General features: G+C 41.9%; 1 protein-coding gene across 3 annotated transcripts in view; it reads right to left on the reverse strand.

The window, feature by feature from the left end:
• adamts14 (ADAM metallopeptidase with thrombospondin type 1 motif, 14) overlaps positions 1-21314 on the reverse strand; it is an 87191-nt gene that overhangs the window by 46577 nt on the left and 19300 nt on the right. For all 3 annotated transcript variants that reach the window (XM_074663863.1, XM_074663864.1, XM_074663862.1), the window contains exons 3-5: positions 20052-20208; positions 13243-13439; positions 3572-3655 (exon numbers count right to left, since the gene is read on the reverse strand). In XM_074663863.1, the coding sequence (XP_074519964.1) occupies positions 3572-3655; positions 13243-13439; positions 20052-20208 (438 nt within the window). The remainder of the gene's footprint in view (positions 1-3571; positions 3656-13242; positions 13440-20051; positions 20209-21314) is intronic.

Raw genomic sequence — 21314 nt, forward strand, 5'->3', positions numbered from 1 at the left:
AAGAGACAGCGTGGTGATACGCATGACACCGCTCGCATCATAGTGCCTCTGAAGTGATATAAAGTAAAGCCTTTAGAGGAACCAGCAGAATGCTTTGACCTCCTTTCCAGCCTGAACGCTGCTGACACATCCAGCATGTTTGAGCTCATCTAATTGGTGCTGTGTAAACAGCTGCTTTGGCAACCAGGCAAGAAAGCCAAATGCAAAAGGCTTGGTCTCCAAGTTACCTCTGGCAGTCAGAGAGACGGTGAGGATGGATCTGCACCTCAGCTCTGTATCTCATTATCTCATGTTTTGCTCTGTCGGAAATTAAACTGTATCAAAATAACATATGCCATGATAAAACATTATGTGTACACAAATTAAATTACCTGTTTTTGAAACAAACAGCAGATGTTTACGATATAAATCAATACAAACAAATTTACACTTGGTCCATCAGGCTGGGGCTCATTTCATGGAGAGATTAGGAAACAATTACATCTCCTGACTAAAATAACAAGAGAAGCAGTGAAGGCTTTGAGCTACAATGATATCTTATTCAATTATTCATACTAATCTTTCCTATAACGTCATGCATGAATGAGTCAACGTAAAGATGTCTCCACTTCATTAGGTCTCTTCAGCAACACATTATTGGAATATTTCCCACATTTGAAACATGGATTTAAAGGAACAATGCTGGATGTTCATACTAAACAAGCAGATTGCACACTGCTTCATATTCATGTAGCAGCAAATCTGAGAGTCTGTTTGTAAACTACTTAAACAACCTGTGCTAAGCAAAGCATGAGACCATCGACTGTATCAAACATGGGCGTAGCCTTTGCCACATCACCCGTCAATGAGAGGACGCAGCCAAATTTGATATGACGCCGGCTGTGAGTTTCCTTTCGAACAACTACAGGGCACCCATCAGTCACGTGAGCTGAGCTGTGTCTCTGATCGGACAATCACAATCCTAATATCTTATAAAGCTGAGTTAGAAAAAAATTCACTCCCATGCAGTGTGTGCTGATAGTGAAATCAGTGTTTTAGACCCAAGCTGTTTTTTGAACTAGGCTGTAAATATGTTTTTAATGCTGTAAAAGTCTGTTTTCATGGCTGGGTGTGTACGTGACTTCCGGTCTTTCTACATCCTCGAGGAACAGCAACTTTTAACACTTCCACATAGGTTTCATTTTCACAAACCAGATGTTGCCCCTTGTATGAGAATTGCTAAATGATGATGTCATCACAAAAGGATCTTCTCATTCATGACATGTTGAATGAGCCTCAAACAATAGTTCTGCTCCTGACAAGCCTCCAGAGGGCTGACCAATCAGAAGGACTGAGGGTTTGTGGAGTGAGAGGACCCTTAAAGAGACAGAAGCTAAAAAGAAGTGTCCCAGACAGGCCCCTTTTCAACTGAGCTGGTGCTAGTTCTGGTTCCAGGCCGGTGCCTGACATAGAACTGGTTCTTTTTGTTTCCACTGACAAAGCTCTGGCTCCAGGTTCTTAAAACTAGTGTAAGCAGGCACCAACTCTTTGCTGAGCCAGGGCGAAGCACCTACTACAGGGATCTTCAACTCCTACCCTGGAGGGCCGAGAGGCTGCAGGTTTTCTTTTCAACCAAAAACTCCACCAGCTGATTTCACTGATTAGTCCCTGCTCTCTGCTTGAAGGTGAGGTAATCAGTGAAATCAGATGGTGGAGTTTTTGGTTGAAAAGAAAACCTGCAGCCTCTCGGCCCTCCAGGGTAGGAGTTGGAGAACCTTCACCTACTACGTCAGAGGCTGGGGGGGGTTGTGTCCAACAAATAACAGGGGAATCCATTGTTAAAAGGCTGTCGAGCGAGTTGCCTGTTGTTTTGTTGACTTTTCCTCATTCAAAACTTGAAATGGAGATGAAAGTGAAGCAGCAATGCAGTATCTTTCTTACAGATCAGGATATACCTTGTTATTTTATTTAACAGACTAAACAACCTCATGTTCATTCATTCATTCATTTTCTACACCGCTTGTCCTGTTCAGGGTCGCAGGTGGCTGGAGCCTATCCCAGCTGTCATTGGGCGAGAGGCGGGGTACACCCTGGACTGGTCGCCAGCCAATCACAGGGCTCACACACACAGACAGACAACAATTCACTCTAACACTCACACCTACGGACAATTTACAGTGCTCCATTAACCTGATGAGCATGTTTTTGGATTGTGGGAGAAAGCCAGGTATGCACACACAGAAAGGCCCACCAGCCGAGGTGAGGATTTGAACTGGCAACCTTCTTGCTGTGATGCTGCAGAGATAACAGTTGCGCCACCGTGCAGCCTCAACCTCATGTTATGTATCTTATTCACATGACGGGATGTCATTTCTGCCCCATGTTTGTGTGTAGGAATGTTTGATACCACTTTTTATGCAGACCGATACCAGTACTCCCTTTTTAGTACTCACCGATACTACTGGTACTTTTGAGACATAAAATTCAATAAAAGTGACGGTAATCAAAGACAGCACAGTCACTCTGCCATTAGGTCCAAATAAAACACAAACAGCTCTCTCAGAGTTTCAACATTTTTGATAAATAAAAAAATAATAATAATATTAAAAGTGCACAATAAAACTAGCTGTCAGAGTTTTTTTTTTTTTTTTTTAATCTGAAGTGCAAAATAAAACAGTTTAATAATTCACTCTCCCAGGTTCATTCATGTTATCTGAACAGGACCTGGTACACGATTTGCCGTGGTGTTAAACTACTAGCTACTACTGGCGAGGAGGACTTACTTGACGTAAGGTACCTGCAGCCTTCACGAGTAACGATACCTTGAAAAAAGGCTGGTATCGACCCGATACTGATATCTGATATCGGTACTCACCCATGCCTATTTGTGTGTTCACATTTCTCCTCAATTGCTCACAGCAGAGTTACCCCCCAGTGTGTTCACAGACACACAAACACGTACCCACACACGCACATAGACGAGCACACTCTGTTTAGCAGACCGTCAGGATAAATAATGTCACAAGCACAGACAAAAAAAAAAAATCTGCTTATTTCTAAGCGCTCCCAGTGCCATCTTTGTTGCCATCCGCAGCCAATGCTGCCTCCCCTGGTATGCCTAGGACTGCAGTGAGATGCTAACATTTTACTGTGATGCAATGACATGGCTCCAACTTGGCTCTTTGCTGACAGAAAACAAAAGCAGTTCTCATAAAGATCGTGATGAGAGTCAACTAAGCACCAGCACTAGCCCCGAACAAGAACCTCCCCGAAGGAGATAACAGGCTGAAATAAGGGTTTTCCTCTGGCATATTTTCTTATTATTAGTATTTTATAACACTGATTCCTACAAGAGAGCCATGATACATTTAAACTGAGATTATTTCCAATCTCTCCCTGTGCATATTGACAGCAATTTGTGGTTGTTGTGTTTTACATCCCTTGGGTTTTGTTCAATCAGCAGGGCAGCAGTCACACACTCTATTACATCAGATAGGCACTGTTTTATAACCCAGTGTTTGCACATGTCTGCCTTCAGAGAAATGTGAAAATAAATGCATGCACATCCAGGAAACAACATGTGATAGCTCACCTGTCTGTACCCAACCATTATCATCCGCACGAGGACAATGTTGATGTTGGTCCCCAAAGACTCGTCGTGGTAGATTTCATCAACCTGAAAGGAAATGAACAGCATGCTTCAGTTATAGGAACACTGAAAGTGGATTGAGGACGAATGAGAGGGTCTTTGAGCACTGTAACCACAAACATACCAAATCAAAAATAAGGCAACATTTGTTCATCTCAAAGGAAAGGCCTTCATACAACAAAAGAAAAGAACAAATCGAAGCCCAGTTCATGTCCTAAAACCTCAAGAGGTGGAGCATTGTTGGACAGATAAAGGAGTCCTTAGGTTTATCTGTAGTTTCTGGTATTTTTAAGAAAAACGCTCTATATTTGACCAATTGAGTCTGCTTTCATAAAGGTTATAGGAAAAAAACATGAAGTGGCACACAGTTCTCTCATTGCCATCCGCTGTGATGCTTTACACTAAGGTCAACGGCAGAAAAGGAAACACATTTTATCAAGTCAGAGCATTTAAAAGAGGAGTTATAGGTTCATGGTAAGATGAAAGGTTCATGATGGAGGGACTTTACAGAAGAGTATGGAGTTAACACTGGGACTGTCTGTGGAGGAAAAGAGGAACCAGTGTTGAAGATGCTGCAAAAAGAAGGAGCAAGTGTTTTGTTACAGATGCTGTCAGTTTTTCCAAATTTGAGTTGTCTGTGAATAAGTTCAGCCAGTGGGATATGGATATTTGGGTTCAGTCTTTTTAATTCAATGAAATAACATTTTAAGCCAGTGGTTCTTAAAGCAGAGGTCAGGAAACACTGATGAACGACAGCGACAGCGTTAGTGACGGCAGATTGATTCAGGAAGCACCAATGTGAACTAAATTTTTACTGAGCAGCTGTAAAAAAAATCTTAAAGCTTTTTTGGGGTTTTGATTTTTCTGTTTTTGAAATAGTGTTAGTTCAGGCAGGCCAAAATGTCAAGCTCTAACAGCTTAGCTGTCATCATTGGTGCAGATCAGCTGATTGATTGGCTGACTCCTGTGTCCATCTCCTATTGGAAGTTTGTATTCAGAGCGGGCCATTTAAACAGCTCTAGCCCAGCCTCCTTCCTGCTTCCTCTGATGGCATTTTGAAAAACACCTCCACCCCAGCTTCTCCTGTCAATGTATTATGTTGATTGCTCTGCTCTGTCTGGGTTTTTATTTTGCTGCTGCGCTCCCTGCTTATGCCGTTCACGATGGCTCGTGATGGGCAGGAAGGTGTGCTCTTCCTGCCTCAGGCTCTTCACACAAGCGCATGGAAGAGCAGGGAGTCCCAGAACAGAACCATACCGCCAAATGAAATTGTTCAAGTTAATAAAGATTATTTTGATAAAGTGTTCCTGACTGAAGTAGAATTGTTTTTGCCTCTACCTTTAGCAAAAAATGAGGTTTAATTGATAAAGATTTTGATATAATAATGTCTGTGTAGCTTACAAGTTCAATGATAAGCAATGGTTTGAAAATGGTACAAAATGAGGTATTAGCAACTGTAGCTCAGCCACACACTGACTCCTTAAATTAACAACTTAATTGAGCAGTTGACCATGTTTCCTGGGGACTCATAGATTAACTTCTATTTGTCCCTAAGCTACAATATAATTTTCAAGATGAGTAGAATGAAATCTGTAAAGATTTTTTTTTTCTCAAATTTTATACATGGATGGATACCCTTCACATTTGAAACAATATAGTACTGATGCTGGGTCAGTATACCTATTCAACGATACCAATTTTGATACTTTTGTGTGTGATTCTGTGGAATAAATATAAAGCTGTCCAATAATAAAATCTCAAACATTTTAGTTTAACATATTTGTTCTTTGGTTTAGAAACTTACAATGCTGTGTTCAAGTTCAGCATGGAAATTACCAACTTGTCTACTATCACAGTCACAAGGATGTGTTTAGGTACCTTAACACGGTACCGTTTGATGTTACATGTACCATACTTGGTACTTGAGACAGAATTCGGTTGGTACCTACAAAAGTACCAAATTCTGTACCCATCCCTAGCGACACAAAGTTTTTGTGAATGTCACTTTCGATTTTTTTTCAACGGCTTTCACGCAATAATATTTCTGTACAGCAGCGCCACCCAGTGGATATAAATGGAGCAGAATTTTTAATACAGCAAAGTAGTGGCTAAAATCATGTCAACCACGTGGTTACAATGACAGTTAAAGGGTTAACACACTCCCACATCTCTCTGGGGTCTCCAGTCTGTGGAACTGATATTTTGGGGGTTGCGAGTTGAAAACTTTGGGAACTTCTGTAAACTTATGCCGTGGTTAATGATAATGAAGTGAATGGGTTGAAATGTTTGGAAATGCATAATGAAATACCGCAAAGAAAAGACGCTGAGGCTGAGGATGTTAGAGAAGCGTCTTCACACCCTTGACCTCAGTTTGAATGGATGGGAAAGTGAAAGTAAGTGATTACTTTGATTTAAGCACACACAGTGGAGCTTGTGGGTGGTGAAGTCTGCTATGGAGGACTTTATACTGTGTTCATTCAATTTTTGTAAATGCAGTACATAGAAAGTATATAGTCACAGGTTGAAGTCTTGCGATCAGTTGCTTTGAGTTCTCAAAAGAAGATAAATCTTGCATATTTTATTTATGCTCCAAAGAAGTGAATTCTCCCTCTTGGCTTTTCAGTTTTCTCACCTTTTCACCTCAGTTTTAACACAAGTAGCACGGTGTAGAGAACAGAAAAACTCCATGGAGCCAGTCTGAGTGATGTGTCTTACACACACTTCATCTCAGGGGAAAAAGCAGTTTCTTAACTGGGTGTTTCTTTTTCCATTCCTTACACCAAACAAGGACTAATGTTGAAATATGTGTTGTGATAAACACAGAGTTCAGGATTTGTTATGAAATAGCAACAAACCTGACCCAGAATTGCTGCATATGGAAAATCTGGCTTCATAACAACGCTCAAGTATGAGGATGTTTAACATAAGGCCCAGCTGGGCTACAGCGCAAACCCCAAGTCCAATTTCATCATGTGTGTAATGTTTTCATTATACTGCAATTTCCCCTGAGTTACTCTAAAGTCCATCACATTTCCATCTTATTTCCCCGCTTTGGTTGATCCGTACAGTCAGGAGTAAACAAGAGTTCGGGGTCATTCAGTCAAGACGTGCTGGTTATAGATTGTAATTATCAGCCTGTGAAAACAATCTGGGTTACTCTTGTTTGGTAACGTACAGCTGTTCAAGCCTCACAAAGCAGCCTCACATTTCTCCGTGTGACTCCGAAAGTTGATCCTGAGAGGGAACATATGTTCTAAAGCTGGCACTTTAAGACACGCGTGCTGACAGCGCATGTGACAAACGCATAAATTGCACTTCAGATGTCGTGTTGCAAGCCGAGGAAATAATTTCCTGCTGCATCTGAGCATAATTTATCATGCCTTCAAAATTTCGTGCCAGATCCCGTCAAAGGGATGCTGCAAAAAAAAGCACCTTTCACCATATTTCAAGGCGTTACATCAATAAAAAAATGAAGATTGGACAGTTTGACTGTTCAGACAAAATCCTGAGTCTTTGAAGTCAAGAGAAACTGATTTCAAATAAATAACTTGCATTAAAAGATGAACAGCATGATGGCTACCCAAAAGTGAGGTCAAAAATTTTAAAGATAAGTGATAAATGTCATTGTCAGTCTTCAAAGCCACTTCTAGGCAGTGATTTGTGACGAGGTCTACACCCTGCTCCTGAGTCCTGCTTTCTAACTGAAAGACACCACTTCAGTATGTCACAGCAGGTGTCAGAGTTAGCAATCAACTTGAAGTGTGGCTCAGAGAGAGAACAGCGCAGGGCTTTGCATGTCTGTTACATCAGCTCTACCTGTTTGATTTTCTTTCTTTGACTCAGTCAGTTTGAGTCAAAGATGGCTGCCTGATGCACGGTTTGAGACTGCAGATACTGACACTCCTCTGAGATTAAGTCAATCTGATGAAAAACACATTCTTTATAATTGAAGTCCCAGTTTGTTATGTTGCTGAAGTGGAGCTGTGCCTGGGAGTTCAGCATTTCAAGTTGAACTCATTTTAACATGCATTATGTATCGTTCTCATGATCACCTGTTGAACATATCTTCCTAATCAAGAAGTCTATTTAAAATGTCTGATTTTCTGTCTCTGCCTCTGCAGCTGCCCTGCACCAGAGCTGCATTTTAGAAGCCCATTTATACTCAACATTACATACGGATAAGGATATGGACAGAGCCTCCTGTCCATGCTCTGCGTTCATTTCATCTATATTTCTGCACATTTCCATGAAGCTTACAGATACGAACCAAACGGAGCAGTACCATTGGAAACTGTGGGGGCAGTATTGTTGTTACTACTCGATACAAGGCTTTAGTGAGACACAAAGAAGAAAAACAAGTATCTTAGGGTGCGTCTCAATGCGTTAACTTCGTGCTTCCTCCATCCTCTCTCCTCCACGACACCGGAAGTACTTTCCCAGTCGCCATTTTGAAGACTGTCCCAAAGCAATAATTGCGCTCAGAGGAGAGAGGAGAGAGGATGGAGGAGACTGATTGGAGGAGCGATGATCAAGGAGACAAGAGAGCCGGCTTTGCGGAAGTCTTTTCACTGAACAACACGCCCCCATATGGAATATCACTCTCTGATTGGACACTGCAGCAGCTCAGACTTCACATGAAACTTCACAAACACAACAGAGTTAATTAAGAGAAAAGAGGAGCTGAGGACAGGCACAGAGGATCGTTCAGAAACTGATCATAAATCTGGTAATAAAGTGTTTGCTGTGAGTTTAAAGCACAAAACACTGAATATAACCATCATCAATGGGGTTGATGGGTTGGGTTATGACACTAATTAAGCTTATTTTATAATCTCACTCTTCTATTCTCCTTATTATAAACTGTTACAAATTTGAAGTGTGAATTAACCTCACCAGCTAATTAATATTTTAATAGTTTCTTTCAAAACTCTGCTTCACCTCTGAGCTGTTTCATCTTTAGTCTGCTGCAACATTATACAGATTTAAAAACCCACTAATGTCTGTCTGTGTGCTCCAGGCTAACAAAAAATAGAGAAGCAGGTTATCAGAGACACGCTCCCCTTGATATTACATTAACAACAGCTCACATGTTTCAAAGAAGCCGTTAGGGGAAAATGATTCCTTTCATCTCACCTTAAAAGCTCCAAATACTTCAGAAATGAGCAGTAAGTGTTTCATAAGGCTGCTGTGCTGAGCACTAAAAGCCAACCAAAATTTTGCTTTGCTCACTTTTCTCTCACCTCTTAGACAAGCACTGACCCGCAACAGCGATCTGCCAAAGGTCAGGCAATGATTGGTGTCTCTGATATTACACAAAAGCCCTGAGGTGAAGATGGATGCTGCTGTTTGTGTGTAGTGTTTATAAAAAAACAATCATAGCTCCATTCATCCATTTTCTACCGCTTATCCTGTTCAGGGTCATGGATGGCTGGAGCGTATCCCAGCTGTCTTCAGGTCACAGGTGGGGCACACCATTGACTGGTCACCAGTCAATCACACTGATGATCATAATTCAGTTTCAGTACTACAACAATCTGATGTCATGTATCTGTGACCTTTGCTCACCTTAAGGAAGACGCAACAGAGGAGCAGAAGCCTGGTTCACTCCACAGTCTACAGGATTCTCATATCGATTTGACTCTGATCCAGCCATGTTAGTGTTATTCAAAACTTATATTTAAAATCATGAGTCCAAATATGATGTTGAAAGACGTCCTTCAAACATTTCTTTGCACAGTGGGGTCACTCACTCTCTACTACTTAGAGGTCCACTGCATATTGCCTGGGGCTGTACAATTAATTAAACTGAAACCTGCATCACAATGTAATAGAATGCAATTTTAAAATCACAAAGGCTGCAAACACAACAAAAAAGTGTCATGTACACAGACCTGGTGGAAATATAGCTACTTGCACTCGTTCATTCTTGCGAAACCAGAAAAAGTCAATCTGCTGATTTTTTCTGGCAAAAATATGATACAACTACAAGGTTTGAAGTTGAATAGATCAGTCAGTATTCTACTGTGATTGTAATAGTTAGATAAAGATATGTTGCTGATATCAATTCATTAATCAGTTCATTTCATTTCATCACAACATCCTGGTCTACAGGAAACATTTGGTTAAAGTCAGGACTTGACATTAACTATTTTGCTCACCAGACACTGTGGCTAGTGGTTTCCCAGAGTAGTACCATTGCACTAATGTGGGCACTATGTCAGGGTTCCCGCGGATCCTTGAAAAGTCTTAAAAGGCATTGAATTCATGAAAAATAAGGCCTGAATTGGCATTAAAAAGTCATAAATCCAAATTTCAAAAGTCTTAAAAATTTGAACACATTGGTAAGATTTATGTTAGTTTGAAGTAAAAAAAATATTAAGTAACGTTTATCTATTTTTCTACTTTCAACTTTCAACTTTATTTTATTTGTATGGCACTTTTCATGCTTGTACAACACAAAGTGCCTCACAGAGGATAAAAACAAAAGGGAAGACCAAACAAACAAACAAAAAAAAAAAAAAAAAACAAAGACAAAGGAATACCATTAAAACCCCAAACCTCCCACCCCCACAAATATACCCATTGCAACACGGTAACACCCACGCACATACATAGACATGCATACCGGCACACACAAACATACACGCACGCACACACACACGCACACACACACACACACACACACACATAGACAGGCTGTTGATGAGGAGACATCTAAATAATTTCCTGATTTACTCTCGTGGCAACATCGTGTAATCACAATAGCAGAACTAACAAAACGGTGATGTAGTTGCACCATGAACTTTTAAAGCAGACGCATGTCTTGGTTCTACCTAGGGTGCCTGGAGAGAGAAAAAAATGAGGGAAAATTGGCAAAAAAATTCAAAAGTGGCTTAGGGAAATTGATTATGGCAGCAAAATGGAGAATTAAATTTGAACTTAAATTTCAAAAACCATGTCAAAATTCCAAAAATGGTTGTGACAGTGGCCAAAAGAGATGAATGGGGGTAAAATAGGCATAAAGTTGTAAAAATGGGGTTAAAAAGGTCAAAAGTGATATTGTATGTAAAATAAACATTGAGTTAAAATTGCCTCTAACCCAGGTAATTCATGCGTTTTTTTCTTAGTTTTGTTTGTTTCAATTGTGGTTCGCTGTCGACTTGTTTTTAAATTTGGTTTCCAACATCATTAAAAAAGTCTTAAAAAGTCTTAAATTTAACTTGCCTAGAGCTGTAGGAACCCTGTATGTGCAGACAGTGCTCATGGGAGTTGTAGTGTTGTAGTCTCACAGTGGGTTTACTATTTCAGATGCCGTTTCAGAAAACTACAAATAAATTATTCAACCCATCAAAGTGGCTAGTAGGAGTGACTGTGTTTCTCGCCACAGCTGAAATTCACCCACATTATAGATGTGAACAGTTTCCTTTATCATCTTGGTTATACTAAAGAATCATTTATTGCTTATGTTTAGTGAATGATGCAGGAGACAAACGTCTGCCCTAAAAAAAGAAGGTTTAATCCCAATATTGGTCAAAAAAAAACAAACAACATAATTAGATTGTTGTTTTGGTAGACGTCCAGAACTGGTCTTGGACAAACAGACATGATGTGGATTTGATCTGCTTTTCCATCAGACTTCTGGGTTAAGTGAGATGTTGATGTCCTGTCTCAAACTTCTTGTAGTGAAATTCACAAAGATGTTGAATTCCTCTGCCCCTCTTTCCTAGCAGAAAGCCTGTCAGATAATTTGCTCAGTAGTTACATCCAGTGGCAGTGCTCAAACCTTTAAGGATTACGACACCGCTCCTTCATCTCAACCATCCTTTCAGTCTTTCTGTTCCTTTCTCCAAGCAGCCTCATAAACGACACATATTTCCGCAACATTCGAAGTGTTTCCCCTTTCCTCAAACACCACCGAGTGTGTTTGTGTATGTGTGTGTGAGAGAGTGTGTGTCACTTTGCTTTCTCCAGCCAGAAATTATGACCCTGCAGAACAAAAGCTCTGTCAATGAAGGAAGCCTGTCTTGGCTTCAGTCCAAATTTGCTCTGGGACGCAGGGTTACACCCAAGGTGTTTAAGCAAATATCCCATTCACAGAAGCCTATTCAGGTCAATAAGTGCTGCAAAGAGCACTGGAGTGACCCTGAATTCTCCCAGATTTGTTACCAGCTCAAATTCCTCCAGCGGCCTATACTGACCCATATATGTGTGCTTATGTTGGAGCTGAGTCAGAGAAGCTGCTGAAGAATCAGGACGGCATCAAAAAGACTTTCACGATGAGTTTTTTTGCTGCAGATTTCTCCCTGACTGAGCTCAGGTCTCTGCTCTCGACCTGTTGAAAAGCAGCAAGTCCAGCTGAGGGACTGGTTAACCCCACGTAGGCTGGGATAATTACAAAGCCAGGAGGAGAACACACTCACACACGGAGCTGGAATGTGAGTGTTGTGGCTGCAGAATGAGAGTAGCAGCTGTGGGCTACAGGCGCTAGGTGTCCCTGGCTTGTGTACTGCACCACATCGACGTGGACACAAAAACCCGGTGGAACAACACTCCTATTGTACGGGGCGGGCAGCGCAGCAGTCACCTTGGCTTCACACAGACTGGATGTTCAGTATTCAATCCCTCAGGGAGAGTTTCTCCAGGTGGTACTACACATTCTGCAGCCACGGAGCAGGGATTCAGAGGGATTTGAGTGGGCAGAGCTCTTTCAGACACAGCAAGCCTGTGGCTTACTCGTGAAACTAAACACTTAAGACCCTCGTTTGTTTAAACTTTGCCACATTTCTCTTGTCTGATTCTGTTCAAATAAAGGGATATTTCACCTTATTTCACTAGGTGTTTTCACCACCAAAGACCTACTTTTACTACCCCCGCTTTCACCTGAAAAACTCAAGTGCTTATGAGAGCGCTCATTGACAAGGACAATCAAGTGACAGTGAAATAGCACACTCTCAAAACCACTCAAGCACGAGCAGCCAAAGGTTTTTCAAACACATTTCACTCTCCCTTTTTGTGGAGAGGTGTAAATACAGCATCAGTCTTTAATCAATGATTCAAACCATGTAGGAAGAGTTTCTCCTGTTGCTGGTTTCCACGCCACCCCAACACAGCTCCCACTCCACTTTCTAATTGGTCTACTGCAGCTAATCAGACCACCATGCAGGGTCCAAATGGTAACTGTTACAGAGTGAAACCAGCACCCTGTGAAAATCTGACTTGAGGGATTTGGGTCCAGTAAGCAGATTATGGTGGTAGGAGCTGGTGGAACCCGCAATGAATTAGCTGAGAGTTTCTTTTTTTTCCACCTTCTCTCATCTGGTAATCCATAAACAGCCAGAGACAGTGAGGGTCTGGGGACAAGTGTGGCAAGAGAGTGGACACAGGAAAGGTATATTGATAAAGGGTCAAGTGTAAATGTGTATAAGGAGGAGAAAATGTCTCAGCCGATGACCGATGGAAGATAACCAGTTTTAGATAAAAACTAGCAATTGCATTTTTTGTCCCATATTTTGAGAATGTAATAACATAAAAAAGTGGGGAAAAAATCATTAAGCGCTCGTAGATATGGTATGTATTAGCATAATAAGGCAGCAGGTTGTGAATAGTCCACTTACGATGTTCATGAGAGTCAGGACGTAGTTCTGCACGTGCTCCTTGCCGTGAAAGCGCACCACCGAGTCGTCCACGGCCAGCAGCACCTCGATGTTGTAGTCGTCCTTCTTTGCGTGTCTCCTCTTTCGCTCCGATTCAGAGAGTTTGTGTTCGACAAGGTCCAGAGATGCTGGTAGGCTGGCAATCCCAAAGTCAGAGACTGAAAAAAAAAACAAAGAGAGAATAAAGATTAAGAGAGGAAGGCAAAGAGATGTTATCAGAATATTTTCATGGCAGGATCATATTTTGATTTTATTACCTCAGACACTTTTTTTCTAAGTTGCAGGCCAGAACAACTTCTGTGATAAGGTCCATTCACGTAGATTATAATCTGGGACTGAATTTTGTTCATCTTGTATCAAGTTCAACTGACACAAAACAAGATTGCCAATATGAATAAGACTTTAAGGGCTCTAATTTCATGGCACAGGGGGCGCAAGCCTGGCGCACCCTGTGCAGTGTTAATTTCATGCTGCGCATTGCGCGCTGCCAATTTGACAATTTGGTAGACCGTCTGCGCAGAGATGGGTGTGACTGCGCGCCAGGGGGAGGTGTCAGCAGATTCATGTTGGCGCAGTGACAATTTCGTGCCAAAAAAAGTGTGCTGAAAGCTCGCCAGCTCCAACCTGGTCTATCCTCGGCACAAAGCGGAGTGCACCCTCCGCAACTGTAATTTGGTTGGCTCATTTGTTGGTCATGGATACCAAACTTTTGGTGGCTTCAGTGATATTTTTACTACTTTTTCTCCTGTGTTTGTCTGGAGATCCTACATGTTACCATGGCTGCATTGTTTACATGTGAAATCAGCTGTTAGCAGCCTGTAGTATGTCAATGCTAACTAGTGCAAGGCCTGATGTCCTTCCACAAGGTGAGGAGAAGGAGGTGAGCACGACGTGCTGGTTCTCAGGTGTGAGATAAGAAGTGATGACATCGACCTGTCCTTATATCCATCGTTATTGGGAACGTAAGATCTATCTCCAATAAGATGGACGAGCTAGCTGTGCTAACCCAGCAACAGAGGGAATACCAGAGGGCAGAGTAGCATCATGCTATTCACAGACATGGCTAACGGAGTTCACACCAGACACCAACGCCACATTGGAAGAGCTTCACCTGCTGTGAGCAGACAGGATCCAGGAGACAGAGATTGAACAGACTGCTGAAGAAGCTCAGTCCTGGACCCTGTGGAGGTGGAGGCTGGCTGAAGTGGACAATGATGGACAAGCTGTCATCATCTATTTTCTTATGGACCTTTTTGCACTTTCTATTCACTTTCTTACTTTTGTTTACTAGATTGCTGCTGTGACTTCAATTTTGTTGTACTTGTTACAATGACAATAAAGTTCTATTCAATTCTATACTGTTCTATTCTATTCTATACTGTTCTGTATATACTGGACTATTAGTCTTATTCATTTAGAATGATTTGGTTTGTTTACATTATTTTCAGAGTGAACTATTTACATATAACTCTGATAAGTGTTTGTATATTAGAAAGTTTAAATATTGTTCCTTCAGCTCCTCATATCTGTGTCTAGTTTCTCTTCTCTATGTGCTCCCCTCTCCTCTCCTCCTCCCCTGCTCTAGGTGAGTGTTGCCGATGGGATGGTGCAGTGTGAGCCTAAAAGAGCTCCATGCGATAAATGTCCTCACTTTTAAATAGGAACATGAGTTTTATCTCTAGTATGTGACTTAAACCCCGGGATCTGTTTACAATAGAGAGCGGAAAGGACGCGAGTTAACTTTTAAATCACGTTATCAGGAGCTAAACACCAGGAGCTCTCACTGTGTCCGAGCTGGGAGCTGGAAATGAAGTCTGAGCCCCTGCGCACTACAATTCAAGTGGCTAGTGGGAGTGACGGTGTTAACCACTGCAGCTGGAATCCACCTGCATTTGGCAGGTTGGCCGGTGTTAATGTCAAGGGGATTTATTAATATAACTTATATTAATAAATCCCCTTACTGATGGTTTGAGGTGTTTTTGAGTATTTTACAAGAATCCTGATCTGTTGGTAGCCCTGTAGGGCCACTCTCTAGTGGGATGTAGCAGCATTAAAACACAATCAAAATCAAATTCGAAACCAGAGAAGCTTGAAATTGTTTCTAATTAAAAAACAAGTAGAAGTTAGCTCAGGTTTCATTGATTGAGACATTGTCCTTGTGTTTGCCATCTTTGCAGTGCACTGCGTGGGTGCAGCTGGAGACACAGACTGCGCTGCTTTGTTATTATTGGAGATGGTTTGCAATTTTAATGCTTTTTAAATCCTAAACTTGCCCCTAATTTTTTACATTTTCTTTTCTTTCATTGACACTCCTGATATGGCACAAGAGGAACTCACAGGGCTTAAGAGACAAACAACCCTTGACATTTAACTTCAGCTGTTCAGATACCATTTTAACCCTTTGACTGGAGTACTGACAGATTTTCACTGCTCTAATACTGTTATTACTTGTAGCGAACAATGACTTCCTGCTAGCTTTGACTTGAATGACACTCTCTGCTACCACCAAACTCCTGCTGTCTGACTGTGTCACACCATAATTTGTTTTTTGGGAAATAGAAAAGAAAAAGAAAGAAAGAGAAATGCAGGTCTACCTCATGTTTATTCTGCTTTTAAACGCGTGCTAAGAGTGTGAAACCCAGAGGATTTGTACCACCTCCACAAAACATTCATTCCTGTTGATAAGTCCTCCAGCTGTTTCCTGTCAGTGTGACATTCTTGTTTTGGTGAGTTTGAAGCTGATCTGTGGCCGTGAAGACTCGAAACACTCAGCGGAAAACAGGATTCCAAGATTTAGACTTCACAGTTAGAGCGACAATGATAAGCTGGGCTGTTTTGGATATTGTGCAGACTTACTAACAATCATGAGGGGGATGTCACTCTTTAATCCATTAGAGATGATGCATAATTGAAAAATGAGACTGTTGAGTGAATTTCCAAAGGCCCAATGTTGATAAAAGAAAGTAAGAGGCATAATTCATTGAATATCAAAAGCTGAATCTTCAATAACCACTTAACAAAACCACTGTCCCATGTCATGATGATTTATCTGACTTGTCCACACAGATCAATGGAATAATGGAATAAGAGATAGAGAAAATTGTCTGAACTGCTGAAGCCTGAAATTTGATTTCCCCTCTTGAAGTTGTTTCTGTTTGCTCTGATGGAAAACATGAAAAGACTGCTTTCCAATCCACTAACACACATCTGCATCACTTTATTGAAGAATGTAGCTGTGATAAAACTGAACACCACACCGCCTGAAATGTGGCAGCACGGCTTAATTTGAAGGATCCTGAGGAGAAGTAAAACGGCCGCACAGGGAAACTCAGTAAATTAAGAAGAACAGTGAGAGTATTTCACACCGGATGCTCATGCTGTTGTTTAAATGAGGCATAAATAGAGGAGGGAAGCATGAGTTCAGCATAAAAGGGTCGGCCCCTCCTCCTCCTCCTCCTCCTCCTCCTCCTCCTCCTTACTGAGTCCCCAGAACCACCATTGGAGCCCAGCATTCCTCACTTCACCAGCTGCTGTGGAGAGCTCTGTTTCCGCTGTTTAGCAGAAGAAATGAAGAGTGGTTCATGGTGGGTGTTTAAAGATGAAGAAAGGGTTTGTTTTATCTTGTACTTATTCCTCAGATTCAAATAAACTTTTATAAAGAGGTTTGATGTCCTCTTTAAGGCTTTATAATGTCACTTCTAATCTTTTATTAACACTGACAATGTCTTTCGTCGAAGACGTCTTCGAGGCCATAGACTGTATAATTACTGGACATAGTCACCCTAACGTCACCGGTCTGATCCTCAAATGGAAAACGAAGCATATTGGCTATCACGGCCATGTTGGAGGTGGCAGAGGCTTTGAGTACAGCGATAGGGCGCCACTCGGTCATGTGATCTAAGCTGTGCCTCTGATTTTGGGCAAGCTCGCGATCTTACTATCCTCTGAACGGCCGAGTTAGAAAAAAATTCGGCCCCCCATACAATGTGTGCTGATGGTAAAGTTAGTGATACAGACAGGAGACGTTTTTGAACCAGGCTGTTAATAGGTGAATTTAAAAAGGCTTTTCTTGGCTTGGTGTGTATGTGACTTCCTGTGCTTCCAGAGCCAGCTTCAAGCGGACACTGGAGAAACAGCAGATTTTAGCACTTCAGCATTGTCTTATTTTTTTCTTAGACCGGTTGCCGCTTTTTTAAGACGCTGCTAAAAGAACTCAGAGGAGCTGATAATATGGCTGTAGAAGTAAACGGGTACATCAAAACTGTACAATATCCAAACTTCTGAAAAACCACCTCAATAGAGGGTAAAAATGTTTTATCAAAATTTGAAAGGGTTGTCAGCATTCTGGTGTTACCATTACCTTTTTTTATTGCGATCTTAGGCCACACCAAATGCGAACACGCAAATTTATTCGCGCGAATCGCCTGTCGCGTGCTGCGTGAACGCCCGAGTCTCGCCGCTGGACTATTTAGACAAGCTGAAGGGCGAACGCGCGTTAGCACGGTACTGCGCATGGGGAGTAGAGAGCCCGTTCATTTAAAGACGGAAAGCCCAAAAGAGCAGCTGAAAAACAATGAGCTGTGGTTTCCAAAGCATGACAGGAGAGTGTGTGAAAGCTTTGGAGATCACAATCAGGGCCTGCAGCCTCTCCCTGGTAATCCATCGGCCCTGCCTGGCTGTTCCCTACGATCTCATCCCCAATCCCCCAAACCTCCGACCCCCCGAACCTCCAACCCCCTGAACCCCCGACCACCCGAACCCCCCACCTATGTTTCCGGAGGTCTCCCTGGGGATAATGAAGGGGTGGAGGAAAGAGAGGAGCACAGAGAACTTCCATCTTTTCCCTGGCTCTGCCCCTGCCCCACTCTTTCCTCCTCTCTATCAGGCTCAAAACTCCGCTGAGGAAAACACAGAGTCGGACTCAGTGATGACCCGTGCAGGCAAATCCAGCTGGGAACGAATGTTTACAGAACTTACATTCAAAACCTGTCTCCTCAGAGACTTTCACCCAAGCCTGCTCCTGTTTTTCTGGTCTCTGTAGAGTACACACGTCGTATCGTATAACTCTGGATGATGACACACCACACAGATTGTTTTCTCCTCCATCTTCCGGCGGAGTTGGAGCCGGAGCAGGCGGCAGTTGCCCCCCAACGTCAACAAATCAATAACGTCGTGGGGGAATGTCATCACTGATTGGCGGCCACGGCACAGCCTCACGCGAATTTGCGTCAATAGTTCAATATTTTGAACTCGAGCAAATTCGCGTCTACCGCCCAAACGCGTGAACGCTCCAAACGCGCCGCGCCAAACGCCCCAAACGCACCACCCGAGGCGAATCTGCGGCTAAACGCGTCTTTGCATTGACTTTGTATGTAATCGCGCCACACCATTACAGTTTTGCACAATTCTAGGTTTAATGCAAAGTTCAAACGCATCCAGTGTTTGCACTGAAAACTCCAGCTGACTGTTTACACAGCAACAGTGGCTTCAGCGTTTCAGAAAAATTTCACTCTCAAGGCCATTTTTGAAAGCTTTTGTTTTAGGTCGGCTAGAAAGCTGTTCCCCTGTAAAGGAGAGGCCAAAATGCAACAAAACCTATGCATTTCATCCTAAAAACAGCTGTTGTGTGAACCCCAACCTGTACCCTTTAGCTTCTGTATTCTTCAGGCTCCCTGTTCCACAAACCCTTTCCCAGAGGTTTACAAACAGATTTAAAGATTTCTAGGACATATGAATAAGTAGGGAAAATTTGCACATTCTTAGAGTAAACATTCAGTATTGTTATTATGTATCCATGTTTAAAACATGTGGAAGCAGAATACCCCTCTTTAAGTTTAATTAAACAGCTGAGGACCCCTGAGGCTCTCTTCAGCACAGCTCAGTGACTTCTGTCATAAAGGTTTGAGGTAAATGTATTAAGAAGTAGAAGTCTGCAGACTTTCTACCTCATGAGGCTTGTTAATTAAAACAAGAATTGATATTACGAACAGGATTTCTCAACCATTGAAGATATTAGTAAAACATGAAGGAGGAATATTTGGTTTGATTTGTTGTGGTAACAGCAGGGATTGAAAGTGAGGCATAAAAGCAGCTCCTAAAAAAGACAGATGTGTCATAAAAAGGCTCCTGTTTGTTCCCTGATCTGTATATTTATACATGTGTGTGTTAAAAATGTGACTGAAGAAAGTAAAGTTTTAATTATGTTTGACGGGTCTTCCTTTAATTTTAACTCTGACATTGAGCGAATATAAACCCTGACCCTGACTTCCCTGACCCTTCTTGGTAGACTTCTTCTCCAACCTGCCTCAAAAAGGAGGGTTATTTAAGAAACAATTAGCCATATCATAAGTCGCTTATGAATTTGATCAATTTCATAGACATTCCATGGACAATTTTATGCTTATCGATCTGATTCTTTATCGAAACCCTTTGTCATTTCCTCTTGTGAATTTTCTTTACAGGTTTTTTGTGTCTGTGTTATAGGGTTGAAAGGCACAGCAGGAATGAACTGAGGAAGGAAAGAAAAAACAAACAAGAGGCTAACAGATGCTAAAAAGTTACATTAGCCTCAGAGTAACTGAAAGGTTGAGTTTTTGTTTGCTGAATGTGTTTGAGTCCACTCCATGTGAAGGTCTTTGAATAGTCTCTCCAACTTTAAACCTCCAGCGCATTAATACATCTGCACTAACTCACATGCACACACCCACATGCTCACACACACACACTGCTTTTTTGTTTCCACTGACGTCAAGCTGCTACTCCTCGTCTACCTTCATTGTGGAGGTCCTCCCTCCGCTGGCCCGTCTCCCGCTTGATGGCCGACCTGCGGTAGACCACATGGACACGCCCCTTCACTTCCACATCCTGCTGGCCCTTCTCGAGGGGCTCAATGAAAAACTCTCCATTATCAGTGCGGATCAGACCTGCCTGGAAAAAAAAGAGGGCTTCAATTAGTACACCCCCTCCTCCTTCAAAGGGCGGTCATTCCACTGCAGGCAGTAATTACAGCGTGCCGGATCAATTGGGAGATTTTTGAGAAGGGTTTGGTATGGAGGATGACGCAGGTAGACACAATTTGGGGCCCTTCAATCGCTCCACCAGGGTTTGTTGGGTGGACACGTGATTTCACCCTTAACGAGACGATGAGAAGAAACGTCTGCTGTATATTTCATTTCCTTTTTGTTATTCATGAAAAACCTTCATTTGATACTTCTACCTGCACCTTTAGCATCCTGCTGTTTTCACTGACTTCAAAGCCCACGATGATGTATGAAAATTTACTCTTTAAACACTTCTCTTTGACTGTGTTCCACTTCACTGTGAGATTTTGTCACTTCCCTGTTCAGCTCCCTGCAGAGAGCTGCTCAGGTCTGGCTGCTTTTATCCACAGTGACGTTCAAAATGAAGAACGTAATCAGGGAAATATTACCGGCTACATCGTAAAGAGGGGATGTGATGTGGTTCAAAATTCCACTTAGCTTTGAAAAATTGAGAACTATCCTGTTGCTTTGCAATTGCAGTAATCAAATTCTAACTTCTTCTACTGAATTACCGAATTAATCTTGCACTAACTTCCCTTGAGACGTATCGAAGAAAATGAACCAACACTGCTTACATTTTGTTTTATAACCTCTTGTTGGAAAATTAACCTCTGAATCATAACTTCAGTAAAAGTGAAACTAAAAAAGGAGCTTCATTTTCAGGATAAATGAAAAATAGAGTCGTCACAGCTGGGTTTGCAGTTATGTTACGATCAATCAGGTATTCTACGTGCAGGAAAACTTAAAGGCAGGACTGATTTGTTCTCCAACAAAGCGTTTTTTGATATCATATCTCCAGACACATTTGCGTCAGACCATTAAATGTCTCTGATTCACCAATGTTGTAGTTGGTAATAACTTTTACACGAAATGAGACTGCTTCTTAAAACAAACTATGACTCATAAATCATCTGTTGTAGGAAATGTTATTGGCTTTTAGTAGAGTCCCAAATTGATTTGTTTCATCGTTTGCCTGTCAGAGGTGACAAAATG

Source organism: Halichoeres trimaculatus, unplaced genomic scaffold (genome assembly GCF_033239565.1).
Source record: "Halichoeres trimaculatus isolate MK-OKI-2021-1 unplaced genomic scaffold, fHalTri1.1 fHalTri1_scaffold_23, whole genome shotgun sequence".
NCBI lineage: Eukaryota > Metazoa > Chordata > Actinopteri > Labriformes > Labridae > Halichoeres > Halichoeres trimaculatus.